The 26,933-nt window shown below is 47.3% G+C and overlaps 1 protein-coding gene across 1 annotated transcript; it reads left to right on the forward strand.

Moving 5' to 3' along the window:
* The first annotated feature begins 508 nt into the window (after positions 1 to 508).
* On the forward strand, positions 509 to 26,040 carry LOC146073900 (uncharacterized). Its single transcript, XM_083181468.1, has 3 exons — positions 509 to 526; positions 21,262 to 21,537; positions 25,888 to 26,040. Exons 2-3 carry the CDS (start codon positions 21,333 to 21,335, stop codon positions 25,992 to 25,994), a joined length of 312 nt encoding a protein of 103 aa, XP_083037594.1. The 5' UTR covers positions 509 to 526; positions 21,262 to 21,332; the 3' UTR covers positions 25,995 to 26,040.
* The last annotated feature ends 893 nt before the right edge of the window (positions 26,041 to 26,933 follow it).

Below are 26,933 nucleotides of genomic sequence, written 5' to 3' on the forward strand. Positions count from 1 at the left end.
TCCAAAAACGGGTCTGCCAGATAAAACCCCTTTCACACCGCAGCACTTAAACGGTATATTACCGTTTAAGTGCCGATTTTTTGACACTGGCAGACCCGTTTTTGGAAACTTTCCAAATACAGGGTCAAAGCCAGTGCAGCCTTCAGCCCTCCCCTCCGTGCAGCTCCCCCCCCCCCTCTCGTGTCGACCGAGAGCATGTCGACGCCCCCCGCGCATGTCGACGCCCCCCGCGCATGTCGACGCCCCCCGCGCGTGTCGACGCCCCCCCCACCCCACCCCGCGTGTCGGCGCCCCCCCCCCGTGTCGACTTACCCCGTGCCGGTACCTCCGTTGTGGACTGCAGCTCAGTATGCTCGGAAAGCACTTATGAAAAAAGTGTCTTCCAGAAAATGGCTGCCCCATAGGAAACCCTGTTTAAAAAAACTGTCTTCCGTATGGGGGGCAGCCATTTTCTGAAAGACACTTTTTTCATAAGTGCTTTCCGAGCATACTGAGCTGCAGTCCACAACGGAGGTACCGGCACGGGGTAAGTCGACACGGGGGGGGCGCCGACACGCGGGGGGGCCGTCGACACGCGCGGGGGGGCGTCGACACGCGCGCGGGGGGTGTCGACACGCGCGGGGGGGGCTCCAGTGCTGTGAATACTTAATGAGCGCTCATTAAGTATTCACTGTGCTGAATTTAGGACCCAGCTCATTGGCTGGGTCCTAAATACCGTTTCTGAGCCGATTTTTGCGCTAAAATACCGGTTCAGAAACGGGTAGGACCCTGCATTTTAACCGGTTAGAAAAAACGGCATTTTCTAACCGGTTAAGTGGGACTGGACCTTTCAGACCGCACACATTACCGTTTTAAAACGGTAAAAAAACGGCAATTTACCGTTTTAAAAGTGCGGTCTGAAAGGGGCAATACTGACTGGGGAGTGAAACTGCATACACAGCAGGGGTGTGGATTATTAGGGCAACAGTCAGAGGTGTAACTCTGGGAGGCAATTAGGGATGGCCATCGTTGCCATTGCCATCGATGGTTGCCATCAATGGCAATTCTGCAACAGGCCATCGATAGTGCTAAATTATGCAATGGATGACCATCGATATTTTTACATATCGATGGTCATCCATCGTGTATAGGTGCGTACACACGTACAGATTTTTCTGTCTGATCTATCTGGTGGGAACAAAGACCTGGAAATGTATGGGAGCAAATGATAATCAAAAATTTCCACCCAAATGCATGAAAACAGAAAAAAAATATATGCTTTGATAAATTTGTTATATCAGAATGATTTAATCAATTTGTCTGACTGATCACTGTCTGTTTTCAAGTGTTTGGGAACAATCTTTTGATTGTCATTTGCTCCCATACATTTCCAGGTTTTTGTTCCCACCAGATAGATCAGACAGAAAAATCTGTACATGTGTACGCACCTTTTGATTGATTGGCCGGGGCGGGGCTTCGCAGGTGTCTGGGGGCCGCCACTTTGAAAGAAAAAAAAAAAGCAAAACATCGTTTTGCTGTTCCATCAATGGAGGGAAACCATCTGGTTCTCCCCCATTGATGGCAAAAGTATTCAACATCGGCCATGAACCATCAATGATTTTGAATCATCGATGGTCTATGGCCATCCCTAGAGGCAATGGAGTCATCTGCCGCCAGGCTCCTGCTCCCAAGGGGGCACCTCTCCTCTCCTGCCTGTTTGAATCAGTGGTACTTGTTTCCTAGAACGGCGCCCTTCAGGTCCCATCGCATACCTTAACTTAAGGTATGCGATGGGACCCGACTGACCCGATTTCGGGCTTTTTAACAGCTTTCCCGACAATGTAAAAATTAGGTCCATCGCATGCCATTATAATGGCATGCGATGCGACCGACCCGATTTTACATTGTATGTAATGATAAATGGCCGTTTAAAATCGGGTACATAGGAGCCAATGTTAAATGCCCCCCCCCCCCCCCCCCATACCCGATTTTTCATTGTATAGCCACCCAGATGGGTAATTTGTATGTCAAATGCCCCCCCCATTGTTAACGCCACCCCGAAGCATGGCGAACGCAGCGGTACGCGCAGAGCCGAATTTCCCATTAGGCACGTGAGGCACCGGCCTAGGGGCGGCACATGTTTGGGGGCGGCACTTGGATGCCTGTGATGGTACTGTCAGCCCAAAATGTACCAATAACTGCAAAATATCCACTGTACTGTACTATATTCCATCTTAAATAGAGTGTAAATGGATAGGACATGCAGATACTGCCCCTGTAACTGTCCTACTTAGTAAACATTATTGTTGTGCCTAGGGGCGCCCTCATCCCTAAATCCGCCCCTGGGTACGCGTCCTCCAACCTTTTCATACCCCCACTATCCACGTCGGCGTGGAATTGATTTCATATAGTGTGGTGAGCGCAGCGAAGCGTGGCGAGCGGACACGTAATACATCTAAAGTAATGTGCGGCTCGCTTCACTCGCCACGCTTCGGGCTCAGTGGCTCGCTGCACTCGCCACACTATATAAAATCAACTCCAAGCCGACGTGGATAGTGGGGGTATGAAAAGGTCGGAGGACGCGTACCGCCGCCCCTCGCGGGCTCGCTGCGCTAGCCACGCTTCGGGTTCACGTTGATCGTGGCATGGCATTAACAATGGGGGGCATACAATGAAAAATGGGGTCTGGGTTGCATTTAACATTGGGGCCAATGTAAAATCGGGTCTCATGGACTATTTAACATTGGTTCCAATGTAAAAAAATCGGGTCGGTCGGGTCAATTGCATCGCATGCAATTTGGTTGCATGCGATGCGATTGACCCAATTTTTGCAACCTGATTGCATACAATTAAAATCGGTGGCGCCGTGCTAGGAAACAAGTACCGAATCAGTTAATTGAAAGCCATCTATATCGCTTCTGTGGCTGACTCCCCCTCCTAACATAATTTTTGCAAGTGTCACACACTGTATTAGAACCCATGACCTGTCTTACTGTAGACAGACACCTTACTGATTGAGATTTTTTGGGGGGGGTACCAATATTTATCTTGCCTCCGGGCAACTGGGAAAGGTCAGCATGAGGTTTTTTTTAATGGTTTTTTGGTATCTATGTTGACATCTGTCCACATGGACCCTCAATTAGTGTAACATATACCCTTGCTTCGCTCGCCATGCTTTATTTAGCATTCTCAATTGTGGTCACCACCCTCGTGAGCCACTAGTAGCGCTGGTAGGGCTGATGCCATGTAACCCCCTGGCAATGAGCATTGTCCCCTGGCAACGAGCACTACATCCCTGGCAACAAGCATTGACCCCTAGCAATGAACAGGTGATTTAACATTAATTAGAAGCCTTACTGTGGGACACAGTTTGCTGCATATTGTGTCATCGGCATTGCTGTGTGCGACATATTGAGCCAGGGGTATTGTAGTGTGTGGCATAATGTGTCAGGAGTGTTGCAGTGTGTGGCATAATGTGTCAGGTGCATAACATTATGTGTTATAATGTGTAATAAGCATTATGGTGTGTGGCATAATGTGCCAGGTGCATTACAGTGTGTGTTATAATGTGTAATACACATTACGGTGTGTGGCATAATGTGTAAGGGGCATTTTTCATTTATTAGGCAGATTTTTTTTTTTTTTTTTACATTTTTAGTAGCTCTTTAGGTTTATTTTGTCTCAAGTAGCTGACACCTAATTAAGGTAGGAACCACTGACCTAGTGCATGTCGACCTAGACACAGTCAACCTAACATCTGGAACCAAAGCAGCAGGAGGATTACTCCCTGCATCTTGCAGATAGGGCTAATAGCTATATATTCATCCAAGTACTGTATGCTATAAACCCTGCCTTGCAAATAGTGGCCTGGCTGTCACCCATTCCCATGGGCGATTCCCTCGCAGGGCCATTCTTAGCCTAGTGGGATCCACCCACATCATTCTATGGTCGTCAACCATCGAATGATGGCAAAGGTTCACGCATATAAGACTGACTCTGTAGTCACTTACATATAAAATCAACTCCACGTCGATGTGGATACTGGGGGTATGACGTGGATAGTGGGGATATTAACCATTGGTTAGTTTCAGGGTATTGGTATTCTCAATACACCACTACGCAAACTACATAACTGCCGCCCTAAAACTAAACAAGTACCTCTACTTCTTATTTATTTAGCACCCTTTGGAAGATAGTAGACAAGATCTGATTGGTTGCCCATGGCAACATCACATGTGAAGTAGAATACACGTCTTAGTAGATTTCCCCCTATATGTATATATGTAATATAATTCTCCCAATTCATATTATGCCACACATACAGTAGTACCCACAATTCATGTGCTGCACAATAGTGTCCCCAACTCTCAGGACACCATAAAGTATGGCCCACAGACTGCATGCAGAGCCTGGTTCAGGCCTGCTCGCTAGGCTGCGTATAGTCATCGCCCCGCTAGCATGCGAGCGGATGTGTGCGCTTACACATCCGTTTGCATGCGGCCGCTCGTAGGAAAAACCATTTGTCTCCACTCTGAGAAGTAAGTCTATACTTACCTTTCAGATGCCCGCTATCATGTGGCGTCAGCCGCCCGCTCAGAGGATGCATGGACACGCCTGTGTTCACAGGGGTACGCCCAGCGTTTCCATGGGCGCACCCACAGTTTTTGTGGGCATGCTCCTAAAATGCTGAGCGGTCTCCTGCGTTTGCCCCATACCCGCCACCTTCCCGCCAATGTTGGTGCGAACGCCCCGGCTAGTGTGAAACTCCCCAAAGACATTGTTCCCGGGGTTTGCCCATGCACAAACCCACAACATCGGCCGCGGGAGCGAATTCGGAGCTGATCTGAATCGCCCACGCAGTCTGACAGTCAAGTCGTTATCAGTGGGTTTCATTGACGAAAGGAATTTACTTTGGAACTCTAAAAGCTGGGTAACGGTACGTTGAAAGGTCTCTGTAATCTTCTAAATGAAAAGGGTGAAAGTCCGGTATTGATTGGGGAACTTTTTGATTAGAAGACTACAGAAACCTTTCAGTGTACATTTTCCAGCTTGTGTAATAGGTGAGTGTATACAGAATAGGATTAATGTTTGCTACATTTCTGGTTATGTCATACTGTGTACTTCTCCTGTCTCCTTATTTTTCTTGGGAGCAAAAAAAAAAACTGACTAGCGACTGTGCTTTGAAACATTCTTTAATGGCTAGAAAACCTGGACTGGCAACTACAAGTGCATACCTCCCAACTTCTGACCTGTAGAAATAGGGACACTCGCGCGGCGAGCGCCCGAAAAGGGGGTGGGGCGTATGCAAATGAGGTCGCGGCTTATGCTAATTAGCCGCGACCTCATTTTCATACGAGAATAGACGCTGTGCGCACAGCGTCTATTCTACTAGATTGGGGGGTCTCCCAACTGCCACCCCCCGCAGCGGGACAATGCCTGCCGCGGGTGGGACAGCGGGACAGGACCCGAAAATCCGGACTGTCGCGCTGTAATCGTGACAGTTGGGAGGTATGCAAGTGTACTGTACCTGGAAAATGGGGCTGATCACACAGCCACCAATTTGCAATGGCCAGCGATCAGGTATACGCCTCGCCCTATAGTGAAATCCCACCTTGTGAGGCCACGCCCACCAATTTCATCGCTGTTGGGGGTATGGTCAGGGCTGTGAGAGCTGCTGGCCATGGCCCCATCCCCTCTCTGCAGTGAATCGACACTGAGTACATGCGCACAGCGTCTATTCTAGGGATGTGCACCGGGCACTTTTCGTGTTTTGGGTTCTGATTACCATCAGGTTTTGGGTTCTAATGGGTTCTGCAAAAAACACCCCCTAAACGTTTTGTGTTTGGATTTTAATTTTTTTAAGCCTAAAAACTGCTAAAATCGCAGATTTTTTTTTTTTTTTGCTCCTACGCTATTATTAACCTCCACTCATTTCCAGTCTATTCTGAACACCTCACACCTCACAATATTGAATAACTATAATAAGTGACACAAGTGTCAAACACTAGACTGATACGGCACACTTAATAGCACCCCTGGACTGATATGGCACACTTAGCATCACCCCTGGACTGATATGGCACACTTAACATCACCCCTGGACTAATACAGCACACTTGGCAGCACCCCATGAACTATACGGCAAACTTGTCTCACCCCAGGAATTATTTGGCAGACTTGGCTCACCCCTAGACTGATATGGCACACTTAGCATCACCCCTGGACTGATACGGCACACTTAGCATCACCCCTGGACTAATACGGCACACTTGGCAGCACCCCATGAATTATACGGCAGACTTGGTTTATCCCAGGAATTATACGGCACAGATGGTGGCACCCCTGACCTGATACAGCACACATGGAATTATACGGCACAGATGGCGGCAGGCATGGAATTATACGGCAGACAAATTCCTGCAGTAAAAATAAAAATTTGTATTCTTTTAATTATAAAAAAGAGCAGCACACCTGGAATTATACGGCAGACTTAGCAACACCCCATGAATTATACAGCACTCTTGGCTCACCCCTGGACTACAGCGCATTTAACAGCCCTTGCAGTAAAAAAAAAAAAGGGCAGCTCCCCTGGTCTGATAAGGGACACAAATTGGAAGATTTTGCATTCTATATGGCTGAAACTACTCAGAGGCGCAGCTGTGCTCAATCATATAAATACCAAATGGGGTATATGAATATATAAAAATGTATTAAAACATAATAATAGACAGAAAATTCATAGGGTGACATTCTATGATATGCGATTAGCGCTATTTTGCGGTAATTAGACCACAAAATAGCGCTATCGCATTTTCCCATTAAATCGCCGATTTAATGGGATGCGCACAGGGGCTGAAATCGCATATTTTGTGCGTAAATGTCTGGTGAATAAAAATGCGAGATTAATTCGCATTTTTATCGCATCCAGAGGTTTGCGCACAGAAAAGTATACAAGTCGCTTATTTAATGCTATGCGCATTTGCACATCGCATTATTTAAGTGACTAATTATCGCACTTATTTCAGACCTGGGTCTGTTAGGCGAATTAGGCAGAACCCTGCACAGATCGCAATGTTCCGTGCAGGGTTCTGCTGTAAAAAATAAAATAAATGGTTAAATAAAAAAAAAAACGAGCGCGGGGTCCCCCGCCCGAGTCTAACCAGCCCCGGGCTCACTGAGCCGGTGCTGGTGACATAAAATCAGGGTCCCCGACAAATAGGGGTCCCCTTGATTTTATGAAACCAGCACCAGACTCAAGGTCCGGCGCTGGTTCCCAAAATACGGGGGACAAAGTGACTAGGGGTCCCCCGTATTTTAAGAACCAGCACCGGACACAACCAGCCAGCAGGCTAATGCCACAGCCGGGGGGAGACTTTTTATACAAGTCCCCCCGGCCAAAGCATTAACCCCCTGGCTGGTCAGCATGGGCAGGGGTCCTGGGGAAGTGGGGACCCCCCCAATGAAGGGGTCCCCCCCCTCCAGGACTTACCAGCCCATGCTGATAGTCCGGGGCTGTCCTCCATGCCCTGGGCTGTGGGCATGGAGCTGATGCTTTGTGTAAAAAAAAGAATGTCAACTATTGTTTTACACTGGCGAACTATCAGTCCCAGCAAGCCTACCCCGCATGCTGGGACTTGGGGAACCACAAGTCCCAGCATGCGGGGCATTAAAGTGCCCGCTGGCACTTGTAGTTCTGCAGTGTAAAAAATAGTGCACAAAATCACACTGACACCCTGAAAAATAAAACTTTAATACACACAAAACACACTGATACTTACCTACCTTGAGCCCGTAGGTCGGTCCCTGGATCCTGGATTCGTCCTCCGGGGCTCCAGGGCAGAAGAGTCCGGTTCCGGGGCCTTGGTCCTGGTTCCGGGGCTGGTCCTGGGGTTCCGGGGCTCCTGGCGTGAAGAATCCGGGGTCCGGGATCCGTGGTAGTCCAGAGGGGTACCTAAGGAGGAAAATCCTACTCACCTGCTCCCCGGCGGCGACCTCCGGTGACAGCGCTGCTCCCGTCTGGTACCCGGCTTCAAGGAGTTGGTCCGGCGCTGAGATGTTGCTCCCTCGACGTCTCTGAACAGAATGATTTCTCGGCCAATCAGGAGCCGAGAAAGTCGGCTCCTGATTGGCCAGAAATCATTCTGAATATAGACGCCGACGGAGTAACATCTCTGCTTTGGATGCGCTGAGATGTTACTCCTTCGGCGTCTATATTCAGAATGATTTCTGGCCAATCAGGAGCCGACTTTTTCACACCCCCACCCTGGCCTTCTGGCTAGGGTCCTTTATTATTTATTTCTCTTCCCCCTCTCACGTTTGTCACTTTTCACGTTCCTTGTATTTTTTTGTAGTTTGTCACGTTTTTTTGGGTTGTGTGGTCGACCCTTTTGGGCCTTCCATTTTCCCAATGTGCCGAAGCTCTCGCCTTTTGGGGAGAGCTTCGGTCCCCCCGAGGACGACCCCGAGCCGCAAGGCGGAGGGAAGTCCACTGCGGGTTCTTCCAAACCACGGGGTGCGGAAGACCCACCGTCCTAACCCTTTCGGGGGTTGAGGAATGAGGGTCTCTCTGAGCTTCGGCGAAGAGGACCCACCGTTCCCTATTTTCCCCTCTTCAGCCTTTTGGTTGAGAGGGGTTAGGGGAAAAACGGGGCCCTGTCTCTTCGGAGACGGACCCACTCGATCGCACGGCCTCCTTTGCACGTGTTTAGGCACAGCACTGGTGGTGGGGAGCACACCTCGGGCTCCTGAGTTTTTTCAAACTCAATAGCGGTATTCTGGGCACAAATACAGTTCAAAACGCGTTTCTCCACCTATGTAGAACACATCAGCGGCTTCCTCAATTGAACTCCGGGACACATGGGGGCACCCCAGGACTGATACAGGACACATGGGGGCACCCATGGAATTATATGGCACACATGCGGGCACCCCTGGACTGATACGGGACACATGGGGGCACCCATAGAATTATACAGCACACATGCGGGCACCCCTGGACTGATACAGCACACATGTGGGCACCCCTGGACAAATACAGCACACTTGTGGGCACCCCTAGATGGATACAGTACACATGCGGGCACCCCTGGACTGATACATCACAAATGTGGGCACCCCTGGACAGTTACAGCACACATGTGGGCCACCCTGGATAGATACAGAACAAATGTGGGCACCCCTGGACAAATACAGCACACATGTGGGCACCCCTGGATGAATACAGCACACATGCGGGCACCCCTGGACTGATACAGCACACATGTCGGCACCCTGGACTGTTGCAGCACACATGCGGGCACCCTGGACTTATACCGGGCACTGGCAGCAGTTAATTAAAATAATGTAGCCCCCTCTGTAGCACTAGCAGCAGCCCCCTATGCATAAATCATCCCCCCCCCCCCCCCCCCAGCATGTTTCCCCCTCACTCCGCTCAGCAGACAGCACGGACACATCTGTGCTGTCTGAAATCACCAGCCTGTTTGAAAATGGCGCCGACCGCCGGGAACTATATATCCCCAGGTCTCGCTAGAATCCGAGTGAGACCGTACCAAGAAAGATTTCCACGTAAATCAGGGGGTTGGGATCATTTGGTCTACATCATGATGGTCGACAGTCATTAGGTCTACACAATTAGATCGACATGGAAAAATGTCGACATGGGGTCTAGGTCGACATGGGAAAAGGTCAACATGGGAAAAGGTCGACATAGTTCTAGGTCAAAAGGTCATTAGTTAGACAGGTCGTTAGTTCGTCAGGTCATTAGTTCGAAAATGTCTAGGTCGACAGTGAAAAGGTTGACATGGGGTTTTTCACAGTTTTTTTTACCTGAATTACACCATAGTCAACATGGACACAGTTTAAAGTGCACCGCATCCCCTCGCTATGCGTTGGGCACGGTGCCTCGCTACGCTCGGCACACTATTTTATTCTCCCACCACGCCCTAGTGGATGGTTGGGCATGAAATACCGCCGGTCGGCACATAATTGTCGGCTCAAAAAAACAGTGAAAACCCCCATGTCGACCTTTTGACTGTAGACCTAGACACGGTCGAACTAATGACCTGTCGAACTAACGACCTGTCAAACTAATAACCTGTCGACTTAGAACCATGTCGACCTTTTCCTATGTTGACCTAGACCCATTTCGACCTTTTTCATGTTGACCTAATGGTGACGACCTAATGACCGCATCCCAAATCGGGACAGTTGGGAGGTATGCCCTATGTCTTCTCTAAGCTCATCCCACTCCTCTGTTGTTAGTTATAACATGGCAATAACAAATGGAGGTAAGATGCCTGGGTCCCGGGGCTGTAGCTCGATGTATTATTGATGTACTTATATAAAGTTGGTTGTCAGCCACTATAAACATTTTCCTAACATATGTATGAAGCAGTGATAAGGGATGAGAAGTGAGCCAGTAGAATAGTTGCCCATGGCAACCAATCAGCACTTATGTAGCATCTATAATTTGCATCATAAAAAAATGACACAGTTCATTGGTTGCCATGGGCAACTTCTACACTGGCTCAGTTCTCCCTGCGGGCCTTATTTTGGTTCATTCTTTCTGACAAAATCCTTCTTAGATGGGCAAAACCATGTGCACTGCAGGTGGGGCAGGTGTTACTTGTGCAGAGAGAATTAGATTTGGGTGGGGTTTTACTTCAAAGTGAGATCTATATTGCAGTGTAAAAATAAAGCAGTCAGTATTTTCCCTGCACAGAAACAAAATTACTCACCCAAATCTAATTCTCTCTGCACATGTTACATCTGCCCCCCCTGCAGTGCACATGGTTTTGTCCATCTAAGAAGGATTTTGTCAGAAAAAAATGAACCAAAATAAGGCCCTTAATGTTTCATACATTAAAAAAAAATCACTAAAATGGGATGACATACTATTAATATACTTATATCAGGTTCAGTATTATCTCACAAATACCAAAACGTATTATTAATGCAGTAAACAACATATCAATTTCAGTAACTTCTCCCAAATATACTGTAATACAGATATCAGCATAAACATACTTTCATCTATGAATGCTCCCTGTAATGTCCACAGGGTGGCACTCAATGTATTTAAGTTTTAACTCAAGTAGCATTGTAATGTATTTACTGTCCACAAGGTGGCGGGGTTGAACTGGCAATGCCGATAAGCAAGCTCATCTCACTATCTGCTGGCTTGCACTAACTGTAACTAGTACAGTAGCTCTATCACCGAGAGGCTGATTCCTTAGATGCAGATGTGCTGTGATAACATTGGCCCAATTTGCAATCCGATAATTAATTGGGATGTATCACTTATTACTTACAGGGACATAGCTTGTGGGAAAGCTCTGCTTCTGCGATCGATCTGCAGCCATATCGGTGTATTTTTCACCAAAAAACTACGACCATAAGCTGCACATGCGCCTTCTGCCGGGAGGGCCTGGTGGGTCCTTGGGTGGGCGTGTCCATGCAAATTATGCAAAGACATTTGCATATCTCCTCACAGTATCTGCATATGCTCTCACTCCTGCGAATAACTGTGAACAGGTCCTTTGCTCATAGACTATACAGAGCTACAATATAATATATTTAGCCTATAAAGCATAGAGGGCGGGATATACTTTTTTTACCGCATTTTAAAATTCACTAAAGCCCCTCCCGGCGTGGCTTTAATACGGGGGTTAAGGCAGCTGACGTAACCCCATAGAAGCCTATGGGCTTCTCTTGCAGCACAGGTCCCTTGCGGCCATCAGCTTCTCTGCGCATGTGCAGTTGGACTTCCTCACTAGAAACAAGGAAGTCCAGGCAGCAGCGGGGATCGGAAAGGGCAGCTCTTATAGGGAGATTTGCCCGAACCGTGGCGAGCGCACGCGGATACCTGTGAAGCCCGCGAGGGGACGCAGATACCTGTGAAGGTATCCGCGTCCCCTCGCGGGGCTTGCTGCGCTCGCCACGCTTCGGGCTCGGTGGCTCGCTGCGCTCGCCACACTTTATAAGATCGACTACACTCCGACGGGGATAGTGGGGGTATGAAAAGGTCGTAGGACGCGTACTGCCGCCCCTCGCGGGCTCACTGCGCTCGCCATGCTTTAGCGTCTAAATTGCCGGGTTGTCAGCGGTGCGCAGGACTGCCTATTTCACTGTGGAACTACAAGTACCACAGTGACCTGTCAGCGCTGGGTGCACTGCTGCTGCCCAGCACTACGCTGATAACGTAGCTTACATAAGGAAAGCAGCCACGCGATGTGCTGAGAACAGCTAGAGCGGCACGCGCACAGTAAACACAGAGCGTCTGGCAGGCTGCCAAGTTTCAGTCACAGACTATGCACGCGGTGGCGCCGTGAAACTACACAAGTACCAAAAAAGGTCAGTTGGGACCTTTATCACTATCTACTTTATCTCTTCCCAGGCTTTGAAGTATGTCCCCCTTCAAGTTTAACACAATGAGGGGTAGATCTATCATGGTGCGCTATGGGGTTTCTGCGCTATCCCCGTGCGCTAAAGCAGGGGATAGCACTTCCCCTCAGTTATCATACCCGCTGTGCGGGTACAATATCGGCGGCGTTGCAGGGTCGGTAACATTGCGCATGTACTATGCGCAGCATACTTACCTGATGTATGATCCGGCGATGTGGGGCTTCGTTCTTTATGGAGCCCCGTCCCGGATCGCCATCTTCTTCTGGCGCTGCGGGTCTCCTGCTTCATAGTCAGCGCCGCTGGCTGGTCTCCGGCGTCTTCAAATACAAACTGCGCATGCGCCGGGATACACAACATCCCCGGCGAACATTACCCGGCGCATACGCAGTTTGAATTTGAAGACGCCGGAGACCAGCCAGCGGAAAACTGCGCATGCGCCGGGTACACACCGCGAGACAAAGGTATCCGGCGCATGCGCAGACGCCGCCGCCGGACAGCAACGCACCATTCGTTATGGGAGGAAGCGTATCCCCGGCAGGAGGGAATAACGCACTCCCATAACGTGCAGGCAATTGTTCATACATTCGGGTGCAAAACAGGTTCACTTCACCACGATATAGTGGTGAAGCGAACCTGTGCCCATAACGAACGAACCGCACGCCACTGATAATAAATCTACCCCTCAATGCTGCAAAACAATTTGCGCCGTGTGATGATTACAAAAGTGAACAACAATCTTCCCGAGGAGGAAACAGAGGAGCTGGGACACAGGTGTAATTACCTATTGTTCTGGAATCAGCAGAATATCAGATGAGCATCTGCTTATCCCTCGTTCTCCTAATGTCAGGAATACATAATGCACACACACAATGTCAGTGTAACGCAGCTGACCGATTACAGATAATCGCTGTTCCGCTAATTACAGTTTGTTTTTAAAACCCCAAATAATGAGGACTTCATTGTGCCAGCTGCCGAATCACACAAACTTTGAGGAAGAAAATAAAGTTTGTTCATTTAAAATGTTTTTGGGGATTTTTTTTTCTTCAGCCTAATTACAGACACAGGTGGGGTAGCTTGTGTAATGTACAGTGTACTACTGTCCAGCTGTAAGGGTTACCAGTGTTCTGGGTCTAATCTAATCTGATCTAATCTGATCTAATCTGATCTAATAGACCTAGACCTAATAACTGCAGACCCGGGTAGGGAGGGCCCTGAAACCTTATATTTATATCGGAAAAGAGCAACAGCGGGAACAAGAGGAGCAAGGGCAGCTCAACTGGACAGATGGGACGGGGCATTAGTGGAGGGACTATAGGTGGGAACAGGGTAGCAGAGGTGGATTTTTCACAAGGCAACCTAGGCACCTGCCTAGGGCCCAGCAGTTCCCAAGGGGCCCCATAAAAATATCCTGGCCATTCAAAACGTACTTAGAGGAACATGGCGCGACTACGGAGTAACGTCATGACATTACATGGACCTGTCCGCACTCCTAAAGTCCCCTTGATATTCTTTAGTAGGACAAAAAATATTTGTACACACAAAATCGTTTCTTCCACTGTTTGTGGACAGTCAGGTCACTTTATATGTGACCCAGGAGTGTGTGTGTGTGTGTGTGTGTGTGTGTGTGTGGGGGGGGGGGTGTATGTATGTATAGGCACTACTGGTGCATTGGCATTTTATGTGTAAGCAGCAGTACTGGGAGAATATCGTGTGGCATAATGTGATATGGGCATTACAGCATGTGGCATAATGTGTAATAAGCATAAAGGTGTGTGGCATAATGTGTAATGGGCATTAGAGCATATGGCATAATGTGTAATGGGCTTTACGGTGTACAGCATGTATAATGGGCATTATGGCATGTGGCATGATGTGTAATAGGCATTACGGTGTGCGGCATAATTTTATATTTGTAATTTTATATATATGGTTGCTATGGGCGATATCGGCTCTTTTCATTTGTTAGAAACTTTAGTAAATTTATCCCACATAGTAATCATCCCAAAATTCTGGTGCAACACTGGGGGTCTGCCTTTTGTGACCTCCATATGCCTACAGCAGAACCCAACACAGGTCATCCGCAGGACAGACCGGGCACATTTCTTTGATGTTGCTCTGATAATCTGTATGCATTGTACTGGACTGACGAATAGGCAGCCTTCTCATAGGATGAATATACATTTATGTGATTATAGCCGCTTGTTTTCAGCTATCCCTGATAAATACTGATAATGCATCACATGGGTGCAATGGATGTGTGCGAATTACAGGCCTCTCTAAATAATACTCTAAATTACCCTGAATGGGAAATTACCCTGTCTGTTGTCATGCAAATGAGATTAAAATAGGAAGCGTATTTACAAGGGTAATGCAGCATAATTACCAAACTGCTTGTACGTAATGTGTGTCCTAAAAAAATGTTCCGCGCTCCAAATCTCCCAGGTTTATTTCCATTTTGATGAGCAAGAAGAACATAAAAGCTGCATCAGCTTCACTTACAAAGCGCGCAGAACCTCCTTCCATGTTCCATTATTAACAATTGTATATAGCTACAGTGTATATCTTAAATAAAACATGATTTTTAATGTCTAAAATGTGGGCTTTTCCATAGAAGTTCTAGAAAAATATATTCCCAAAATATATAGATTGTAGCTGTCAGATAGATGTATTAAGCCTGGTGAAGTGATAAAGTAGAAGGTGGCAATGCATCAGCTCCTAGCCAGTGGCGGTTTTTACCTATGGGCTGCACCCGCCCAGGTAAAATATACTGCTGTGTGAATCCAGATGCAGCCTGTGAGACTGCTCTGGCTTCACTGTGTCTGGCAGTGGCTTCCTATTGTAAGTCCGACCTGCCAGTCACCAAGGCAGTCCCATTGGGAGGTGTTTCCTCCCTCTGTGGATGCGTCTTTGGGCAGCCTATAAAATCGAGTTCTGTGCATGGACGATGATACTGCGCATGCACAGGACCCACGACCGTAAATATGCTTCTATGGACTACTGCTGAAGCAGCTCATAGAGGCTGGGGGCCAGCGAATGCACAGTACCGAAGAAGCAACTGCGCATGCGCTGGTCCTGCAACCGCGATGGGTCAGGACCAGCAGCAGGCACCATCGGCAGGGATCAGCAGCGGCAGCAGTGGAGTGTGGTGGCATCGCAGAAGTCCCCCTCCTCCACAGACTAATGGCTTCCCCATCGCCATTAGTTGCAGGGAGCACGCGGCAGGCTCGGGGATGTTCGGCGCGACTCGGGGGGGGGGGGGATTGGGAGTTCGGGAGCTCCAGTCCTCCCGAGCCACCCCGAATATCCCCAAGCCTGCCACTTGTGAACGGTGGCTGGGTCAGGGAGCGGGAGCTCTGGTGTACGTTCGCCCGAGCGGAGATAAGGGGGAGGAGGAGCGAAGGAGGAGGGGGAGCGATGGGGGGGAGGTTGTCCTGCCCCAGCAAAACCCACCACTTAAGGGGTTAATGGACAAAACCATGTGCACTGCAGGTGGGGCAGATGTAACATGTGCAGAGAGAGTTACATTTGGGTGGGGTGTGTTCAAACTGAAATCTAAATTGCAGTGTAAAAATAATGCAGCCAGTATTTACCCTGCAGAAAAACAAAATAACATGTTACATCTGCCCCACCTGCAGTGCACATGGTTTTGTCAAATGTAATATAGGGTGTGAGAATCAGAAAGTGAGAGATTTTAGGGAGAGTTTTCCCTATATATAGGTAAATATATATCATGAAATATATGAATAAATAGTGATTTATTTTCATACAAGTCCTGGAGTGCCGCTTCTTTACTTGGAGGATACAAATTTGCTGTTGAAGGCACCGGGCAGATTGAAAATATATTACAGAGTGCCAGATCCACCATATTTATATATTTTTTTTTTAAAAGCGGCAATCATTTTAAAACTAGGATGATTTTGCCATGTAAATGATTGCTGCTTTAAAAAAAAAAAGGGAAAACTCTCCCAAAATCTCTCATTTTCTGATTCTCACATCCTATTTCATTGGCCCAATATATTGTATGTGATTCCATTTACTTACCCAGTATACATTGTATCATTGTGGCAGCCATGACAATCTCCTGATCCAGTCCTCACAGGACAGCGCATCGGATCGGAAGTAAATGACATACGATATGACACGATTTATCAGCCCGATGGGTCAAAATTGTGTGAAAAAGGGCCATACCCCACACAACAAAGACACTTGATGGATTATTGGGCATCATGGACGGTGTAACGGTTAGTATTACTGCCTCACAGCACTGAGGTCATGGGTTCGATTCCCACCATGGCCCTAACTGTGCGGCGTTTGTATATTCTCCCCGTGTTTGCGTGAGTTTACTCTGGGTATTCCTAATTCCTCCCACAATCCAAAAATATACTGGTAGGTCAATTGGCTTCCAACAAAAAATAACGCTAGAATGTATGTGTGTGCGTGTACATGTGGTAGGGAATATAGATGTGTATAGATATGATATAGAATATGTATGCGCTATATAAGAAACTGTTAATAAATAAACTAAAGTATTTTTCAACCTCACCATACTGTGTTACTATGGGCCTTATTCTGGTCGGTGCGTACATTTCCGAATACTTTCGGATGGCGTTTTTTAGCCGTCTGCGCATGCGTGGGGAACGCTATGCGCATGTGCCACGCATGGTCTACGTACTTGTTCTCAATAATCCCGTACAGAAATGTGCACCGCAATCACTCGGGAAATATGGGCGTATTATGGGCGTCATTCGGAACTACACAGGGGCGTACTTTCAAAGTGGGCTAAACTGGGTGGAAACATGGGCGGACACGGGGGAGTGCACTTATTTTGGTAGGCGTGCATTCGGATAGCACACCGAATGAACGCGAACAAAAAGGCTAGAAATATGTGGTGTCCATAAGCAAGTATTGCTTTGCGGACACCACTCGTTCATGCGCTAGGCAATCGGAACGCCTAATCACTACAATCAATGTCAGCTGAACACAATACAATCCACTCCTTTACTCATTACTCAATAATTACACGCTTCTCACTGCTTCAATTGGAACCATTGCAGCTTAAATGGAACATTACTAAACACACACATATATACTGCACTTTACACACACTTTTACACTGCAGATAATGGACACAACTTAATATTAATAATACAAATACACATGTCACTTCTACATTTATCAATTAAACCACACATTTTGGGAAAAAAAAACAAAAAACATTTATTACCAGAACTTAACAAATAAAATGGAAACCGTAACAAATTAAAAGGTACCATGCCAGGAATAAAATTAAAAAATATATAATAAAGACATGATTTTTTGACATATATAGCCACAGCAGAATCATTAGGAACACATCAGGTGGCTTCACAACAAAAGTATAGCACCAACACTTCAAGTACAGCAGACAGTAATGGTAGCCGAAAGAGGGCAACAGGGGAACCAAACATGACATTCGAAACGAGGGCAAATGTGGGTACCCTCTGCACGGAATTGGACACAGGAAGCTGACACACACAGCTCAATGAAAGATTTGGGAAGACATAAGGGTGGAGATTAATGCGGACACAAGTTCATCTGCGGGCACGTTTGCCCTTGGCAGGCTCCTTGCCACGTGCAGCAGCTCTTCGGCCACGGCCACGTTCAGATGATGGCCCAGGTGGAGCAGATGCTGGTGAGGGGGGGGGGGTGGTGTTCCCCCTCTGCCAGCAGGGAGTGCTGATGGTGGGAATGCACCAGAAACGGATGACAATAGGACCCTATTGCTGGCAACTAGCTCCACCATAAGCTCATTATGGTGGAGGAGGAGGTCATTTTGCCGCAGGGCTTGATCAGCCAGCACCTGCAGGCTAGCAGCAATTGATTGCTGGGTGGCAGCCATAGCCTGCAGGCTCCCAGCGATAGTCTGCTGGCTGCTGACCAAACCATGCAAGACCTCCTCGGTCCTACGCACCCGCTCTGATGCCGAATCTCCCTGCTGCTGAATATGGGAAAGCACCTGCACCCACCTGTCCAATTCAGCCTCGGCCGGTGGCTGCTGCTGCTGCACGGGCCTGGTACTGGTGGCAGGTGGCACAGACTCCTTACAACACATTCCATGCAAAATTAGGACCAGCTACTTATGGCATGGCAAATAATTACCTTCAAGAAAAGAAGCCATGACTTCCGCTGGGGCCTCGCTGTCGACGTTGCTCACCCCCCGGACCTCCTCTACTGCAATGCAGCACTGTGCCATCTCCTCCAGGGGGGTGAGCTTCAGCTTTCCAGGCATGGGGCCAGCCCCAGAGGTGTGGCTGTGTTCCCACCGCTGGGTCAATTTCTTCTTGAGGTTGGTTTTGAAGTCGTGCCACCTGCAATCAAAGTGTACATATTACTACATGTCACTCCTCATGTTTGCTGAAGCACACATTGCGATCTGCAACAGATGCCAACATGTGCTTCATTACACACAACTTACATTCAATGAAAATATAAAAACAACCCTTAGAGGATACATTCACACTCACCCTACAATAACTATCGATTAAATGACATGGCAAACATGTCTGTGGCTCCAAGCAACGTGACCGGCCATTGACCAACACCATCTAACATCTAATGAAAACATTAGTGGTATTGTACTGCTCAAATGTAACACACATGAACTTGCCTCTTCTTAACGTGCTCCGTCTCACGAACTTGTGGAGCCACCGCATTAATCTCCGCCGTTATGTCCTCCCAGATCTTCCATCTCCTTGTGTGTGTCAACCTGTCCTGTGGACACTCGATCCAATCCCGTGCGCGGGGTACCAGGATGGCAAGCTCCTGCGCTTCGAATGCCGTGTTTCTGCTGCTTGGTTCCTCTGTTGCCCTATTTCGGCCACGCCCACGGCCACTGGCACGGCCACTGCCACGGCCACTGCCACCTGTCGCTGTACTCGAAGTGCTGGCCTGGCTACTCTGTTGGGAAGCCACCTGTTGTGTTCCCAATGATTCTGCTGAGGCTGAAGATGGGCCAGCTGCCGATTGGCCTGATGTAGATGGCCCATCTGGCTGCTGTTGTCCCAATGGCTGGTCTGGGTTGAGGGGGACATAGCTGGTGCTGGAGTCCATGTGGCCAAACAGGTCCTGCAACACCTGGTCTTCCTCAGATTCTGAGCCAGCCATGTTTGCAACCACATTGCAGTTTGGTAACATACCTTTATATCCTATTTCTGTAATTGGCGTACATCAGCGACACGCTGCGTTCCGTACGGCTGCGTTCCGGACGGCAGCGTAGACCGTGCGGCGCATAGGCCACGCCCAGAGACGAATTTCCCATTAGGCACGTGAGGCACCGGCCTAGGGGCGGCACATGTTTGGGGGAGGCACTTGGATGCCTGTGATAGTACTGTCAGCCCAAAATGTACCAATAACTGCAAAATATCCACTGTACTGTACTATATTCCATCTTAAATAGAGTGTAAATGGATAGGACATGCAGATACTGCCCCTATAAACTTTCCTACTTAGTAAACATTATTGTTGTGCCTAGGGGCGCCCTCATCCCTAAATCCGCCCCTGGCCACGCCCCTACCTGCGGAAAAAAAAATTAAAAAACATGGCAAACATAGTCAGTCTGATTTAGTAGCTAATTGCAGATTTGTACTCCAATGACCAAATCAAACTGAGGTCAGACATGAAATGTATATGTGAATGTGCACTTGTTTGGTACATTCCATATGTAAATCCAGACCACCACTTAGCCAATAGTAATCAGTGCTAGCATCCAAATCACATGTGAAAGGTCTCCAAATTCAGGCTTCATGCTAGCTACATTTCATTCCACATCTCTAGTGTGGCCCAGTAGAAGGTAAGTGTACACATGGCACCATGGCCTAATATTGGGAAAAGGTCTGGCACTATTTGCTATGTTTCTGCTGTATAGCTTTCACTATAATAAAGCTGTTTAGTACCTTGTAGAGTTAGGTGTAAATGGCTAGTGATGCAGACTATTTCACCTGTTGCTTTAACCCATGTTTGGTGAATGTAATAGATTATATATAATGGGTTCCCAAATTATTTTACACTGTCTGTTTAGGAGATAGTAAGTAATGGCATGGTCTGCTCAACTATGCAAAGGTACAGCAAGTGTGGGTTTGCGATGCAATGGGTTAGCCGTCTGTTGTGGCGCATACACGCTGTTACTGTCAAAATGAACAATAAAGTTAATACCAAATATCACTCTGATCAACCAATGACAGGACATGATTGCTTGAATTGTGCCATTGCTAAGATGGCGGCCTATGGGAGAGCAGCACCCTTCTCACCCGCGGAGCTTAGGACACTGGTCTCCGTTATGGAGACCAGGCTGGGGCGTGCGGGGCCCTTCATCACAAATAGGCAAAAGCGCCAGGCGTATGCCGCAGTCCGCAGGCGCATATTCGCACGCACCCAGGTGCGCAGGACCATCGCACAGCTGGAGCGGCGATGGTCGGATCTGAGGCGGCACCAGCCAGAAAAGCTCCAGCAAATACGGGCCAGTATTGCTCTAAGTAAGTGTTTACCCATTAAATGCCCAATTGTACAATATTGCTTACATGACCTTTTTTAAACAAATAAGGTAACCGGCCTGATCCATGAGTTAAACATGGCATACACTATATGTGTGGTACTTCCTGTTTGACACCCTGTAATGGTGATAAAATATGTAATTGTGTAGGATTAATGTTTGTCATGCTTACAATGGCCCAAATGTGACATCATAACTGCCATGTTACAGCCTGTGTTTTCTAAAAGCCACTAAGGAGCTGATTGGCTGTACATTTATGTCTACTTATAACCTTTGGATTTATAGCTTGTTAAGGCTTAATACATCTGTCAAATGACCCCTAATTGGCACTTTTTTGTTTTTCTCAAACACAGCACGGGAACGAGCAAGACAGGCCCGAGAGGAGGCAGAGGCGTCCCCGGCCCAGGAGGAGGCCGCAGAAGCTATGGCCGAGGAGGTGGTGTTTGAAGAAGGGGTGGCCGAGGAAGTGGAGGCGGAGGAGGTGGCAGAGGAAAGGGAGGAAGTGGAGGAGGAGGTGTGGGCAGTCGAGGCGGAGGTGGTGCCAGTGGAGGAGGAGGTGTCAGCTGAGGAGGCCCCGGAAGAAGAGGAGGATGAGGAGGCCTGTGAGGTGGTGCAGGCGCCCGAAATTGGTATGTATACATAACAAATCATTATTCCTTTTGTCATGTACTATTTGCTATGTAGCACTGGTTATTCAATTGTGTTTTAAAATACTATAAAGTCATAAAACAAACTGGGTAGCAACAGACACACTTAGGGGTTAGATAGGGTGGCCAAACCATCCCTTTCATCCTGGACACATATTAATGACACAGGTTGTGGGGATGGCTTTCAGGTCGATTTTAAGTTCCACTGAACCAGTGTAGTTAATCTGTATCCTGGAAGAAAGGGATGACGTGCTCATGTAAGGGTTACATGTCCCTGCTGCAAGCGTACAATCTGTAGCCTCATATAGGTGAGTAGAGTTTACAGGTGATTGATCTTTCTAAACTAGATTAAGTATGGCATAAATGGAGTATGGACAGGCGTGGCTAAGAATGGAGTAACAAGTGGTCAGTGCCCCTGGGCCCTCCTCTAGCTAAACACCCCCTGCGGTCTGCATGTATTGTTGGCACCATAATTGTGTGTTGATTTGGTCTTAGTAATGATTTTGTGCATGGGAGTGGGTTAGTGCTGCAGCTTCACCTACCTGGCATTATGACAATGATTTATGGAGCAGACCATCAGCACATACTTGCCTACTTTTGAAAAGCAAAATGAGGGAGATTTTAGATGATAGCAAAATGCACCGAGAGCAGCGTCGCGCATCATTATATACATACATATATAGAGATCAGTGGACCGGCACTCTCTGTTTCTGCTGTCGGGGTCAATATGCTTGCCTGGGTGCCTGCTTCAGTGTACATGTGTTCAGGTGCGCCAATGTAGATTGCTGTAGAAAGCGTCACTCCAGGGCTTGTGATCAAGTTAACATTTGTTGGGTCATTGGGTCAACGCCGTTTCGGGCCTCCTGATGACGGGCTGAGGCCCGAAACTGCATTGACACAATGAATTTTCACTTGATCACAAGCTCTGGAGTGACGCTTTCTACAGCAATCTACATATATATATATACATACATACATACATACATACATACATACAGTATATATATATAGAGAGAGAGTGGAAATTTTAAAGTCGGAGTATGGAACAAACCAGAGGATTTAGTTCTGCGCGCGCCGAAGGCGCGCGCGCTCTGCAAAAGGGGGTGTGGCCACAGGAAAAGGGGCGTGTCTTTAAGTGAAGTGTACCACACCACATACCACTCATACACCACACTAGTAGGACTCCTTATACTATCTAGTACTAGTGCCCTTACACAATGTGCCACACAGTATGAGACAAAATTCAAGGACAAAGGGACAGGGAGGGTGACATCAGAGAGACAGTGGGAACACAGAGAGAGTGACAGCAGGGACACAGAGACAGCCACATATGTACTGTATATTGGGCATCATGGTATGTGGCATATGCTCATTATACATATACCGCACACCGTGATGCCCATTATACATATGCCCCACACCGTGATGCTCTATTTGACATATGTCACACACCGTGATGCTCCATTATACATATGTCACACACCGTGATGCTCCATTATACATATGTCACACACCGTGATGCTCCATTATACATATGCCACACACCGTGATGCTCCATTATACAGATACCACACACCGTGATGCCCATTATACATATGCCAAACACCGTGATGCCCATTATAAATATGCCGCACACCGTGATGCCCATTATAAATATGCCGCACACCGTGATGCTCATTATACATATGCCGCACACCATGATGCCCATTATACATATGCAGAACACCGTGATGCCCATTATATATATATGTCACAGACCGTGATGCCTATTATACATATGCCACACACCCTGATGCCCATTATACATATGTCACACACCCTGATGCCCATTATACATATGTCACACACTGTGATGGCCATTATACATATGCCACAGACCGTGATGCCCATTATACATATGCCACACACCGTGATGCCCATTATACATATGCCACACACCCTGGTGCCCATTATACATATGTCACACACCCTGATGCCCATTTTACATATGCCGCACACCGTGATGCCCATTATACATATGCCACACACCGTGATGCCCATTATACATATGCCACACACCGAGATGCCCATTATACATATGCCACACATCGTGATGCCCATTATACATATGCAGAATACCGTGATGCCCATTATATATATATGCCACACACCGTGATGCCCATTATACATATGCCACAGACCGTGATGCTCCATTATACATATGCCACACACCGTGATGCCCATTATACATATGCAGAACACCGTGATGCCCATTATAGATATATATGCCACACACCGTGATGCCCATTATACATATGCCCCACACCGTGATGCTCTATTTTACATATGTCACACACCGTGATGCTCCATTATACATATGTCACACACCGTGATGCTCCATTATACATATGTCACACACCGTGATGCTCCATTATACATATGCCACACACCGTGATGCTCCATTATACAGATACCACACACCGTGATGCCCATTATACATATGCAGAACACCGTGATGCCCATTATAGATATATATGCCACACACCGTGATGCCCATTATACATATGCCCCACACCGTGATGCTCTATTTTACATATGTCACACACCGTGATGCTCCATTATACATATGTCACACACCGTGATGCTCCATTATACATATGTCACACACCGTGATGCTCCATTATACATATGCCACACACCGTGATGCTCCATTATACAGATACCACACACCGTGATGCCCATTATACATATGCCACACACCGTGATGCCCATTATAAATATGCCGCACACCGTGATGCCCATTATAAATATGCCGCACACCGTGATGCTCATTATACATATGCCACAGACCGTGAAGCCGATTATACATATGTTACACACCCTGATGCCCATTATACATATGTCACACACTGAAATGGCCATTATACATATGCCGCACACCGTGATGCCCATTACACGTATGCCGCACACCATGATGCCCATTATACATATGCAGAACACTGTGATGCCCATTATATATATATGTCACAGACCGTGATGCCTATTATACATATGCCACACACCCTGATGCCCATTATACATATGTCACACACCCTGATGCCCATTATACATATGTCACACACTGTGATGGCCATTATACATATGCCACAGACCGTGATGCCCATTATACATATGCCACACACCGTGATGCCCATTATACATATGCCACACACCCTGGTGCCCATTATACATATGTCACACACCTTGATGCCCATTTTACATATGCCGCACACCGTGATGCCCATTATACATATGCCACACACCGTGATGCCCATTATACATATGCCACACACCGAGATGCCCATTATACATATGCCACACATCGTGATGCCCATTATACATATGCAGAATACCGTGATGCCCATTATATATATATATGCCACACACCGTGATGCCCATTATACATATGCCACAGACCGTGATGCTCCATTATACATATGCCACACACGTGATGCCCATTATACATATGCATTATATATATATACACACACACGTATATATATATATATATATATATATATACACACACACATATACATACATATATATATATATACACACACTTATATATACATATATACACACTTATATATACATATATACACTTATACACTCTCTCTCTCTCTCTATCTCTTTTAAGTGCCCCTTGTAGGAAGGCAGGCAGGCAGCTAGAAAATTAATGGGGCATGACGACAGGAGGAGTGGAGCATGTCTTGGGACGGGAGACAGTCGGGGACCAGTGGTGAGGGTAGAGGTGATCGATAAGAAGCAGGCTTAGTGAGTGGGGGAGAGAGGAATGCAGCTTACAGTCAGAAACACTCAGTTAACTTTAAGCTTTTACTTACTGGCTGCAGCTGCTGCTCCTTACACCGCTGAGACGAGTCTGACTGACACTTGTGTGCTCCCGGCTCCCGCTGCCCGACTCACTGTCTGCCGCTGCCAGTGCCGCTCCTGCACGCTCAGGCCAGCGCTACCCACACAGCCCCGCGGTGGCCATCCTAATTACGTCACGGCGTTGCTCATTTAGGCCCCGCCCCCGCAATGACGCGTTCGCGCATGCGCATTCCGTTTTCATTGGAAAGGGGACAAAAAACCGGGAGAACCCCAGGGATTTGCGGGGGGCGGGAGAATGATTGGAAAAACGGGAGACTCCCGCTAAATGCGGGAGGGTAGGCAAGTATGCATCAGCAGGCAAGCCATGCTTGATTGCACAAATGTACTGTGCATTCCTGAGATTATTTAATTGATGTATGACTATGTTACATGTATGCATGATTATCATTACTAATTGTACCCTTTTGAACATGCCCACAGATGAGCCACCCCAAGCAGATGAGGGTATCCGTGGGGCCCTGAGAGTAAAGGCCCACATGCAGCTGGCGCTTGCGGCTATACAAGACCTCACGGACCTGCTAATGTAAATTTTTGTTTAGAATTTTTAAAAAAGTTGAAAAAAATATTAATAAATAGTTGGATAAAGTTCGAAGTTGTCTGTGTGTTTTTTTTACATTAAACAGTATATGTGTAAATTGTTTATACTCTTTTAAATTAGCAAAATGTACATACTGTATATAGATGTAGGTTATGTTCACATGATGTAAGGGTTAATGTGTGTAATGAATGTAGTAGTAATGTGGTTCAGTATGTATTAGGATTTAATTGATTCCAATAGAAAACAAGCACTTTTTAATGAGGTTGCCTAATTGCATAAGTGGGTCATGTGATCGATTTCTGTGCTCAGATAAATAGTGTTGAATTGTGCGTAAATACACCGCATCGGTGCGTACGGCCAGGTTCCCGTACGTTCTGACGCGGTAAGACCGTGCTTACGCTGTAAGACCATGCAGAATCTGTGCGTGTCCACCGCACACGCAAGGTTTGTATGTCGTCCGTACACACGCCCTCTTCTTAAAGAGTGAGTCCGTCCGAATGTGGAGGCTCGGTGGGCGTTTCTACGGACAATGTCCGCACAGCGTGGCGTGCGGACCGCTCCGTAAGAATTCGGGAAAGTACGCACCGCTCAGAATAAGGGCCTATGTGACCTGCCTCTAGTCCTAATATAATGAAATCCTTGTTTAACACTAATACATGATTGCTGAAACTTCCACAACGGCTGATAAGATAAAGTGTATGGAAACAAAACCAAACAATGAATAACAAACCTGGTTTGTGCTGAGTCACGTTAGTGCTGTTTCAGCCTCCCGCAGGGAGAATGTGCTGTGTCATGGAGAGATCATGTCCTGGGGCTACAATTGGGAAGTGAAAAATCAGCACTCAGGAAGCTGCAGTTCTTCTGACACATGGCTCATATCTCAGTAACTGATTCACTGCAAGACTTCTGGGGGGGACTGGAATAAGTA

This window comes from Crinia signifera, chromosome 4, assembly GCF_055691185.1.
Source record: "Crinia signifera chromosome 4, ASM5569118v1, whole genome shotgun sequence".
NCBI classification, from domain to species: Eukaryota; Metazoa; Chordata; class Amphibia; order Anura; family Myobatrachidae; genus Crinia; species Crinia signifera.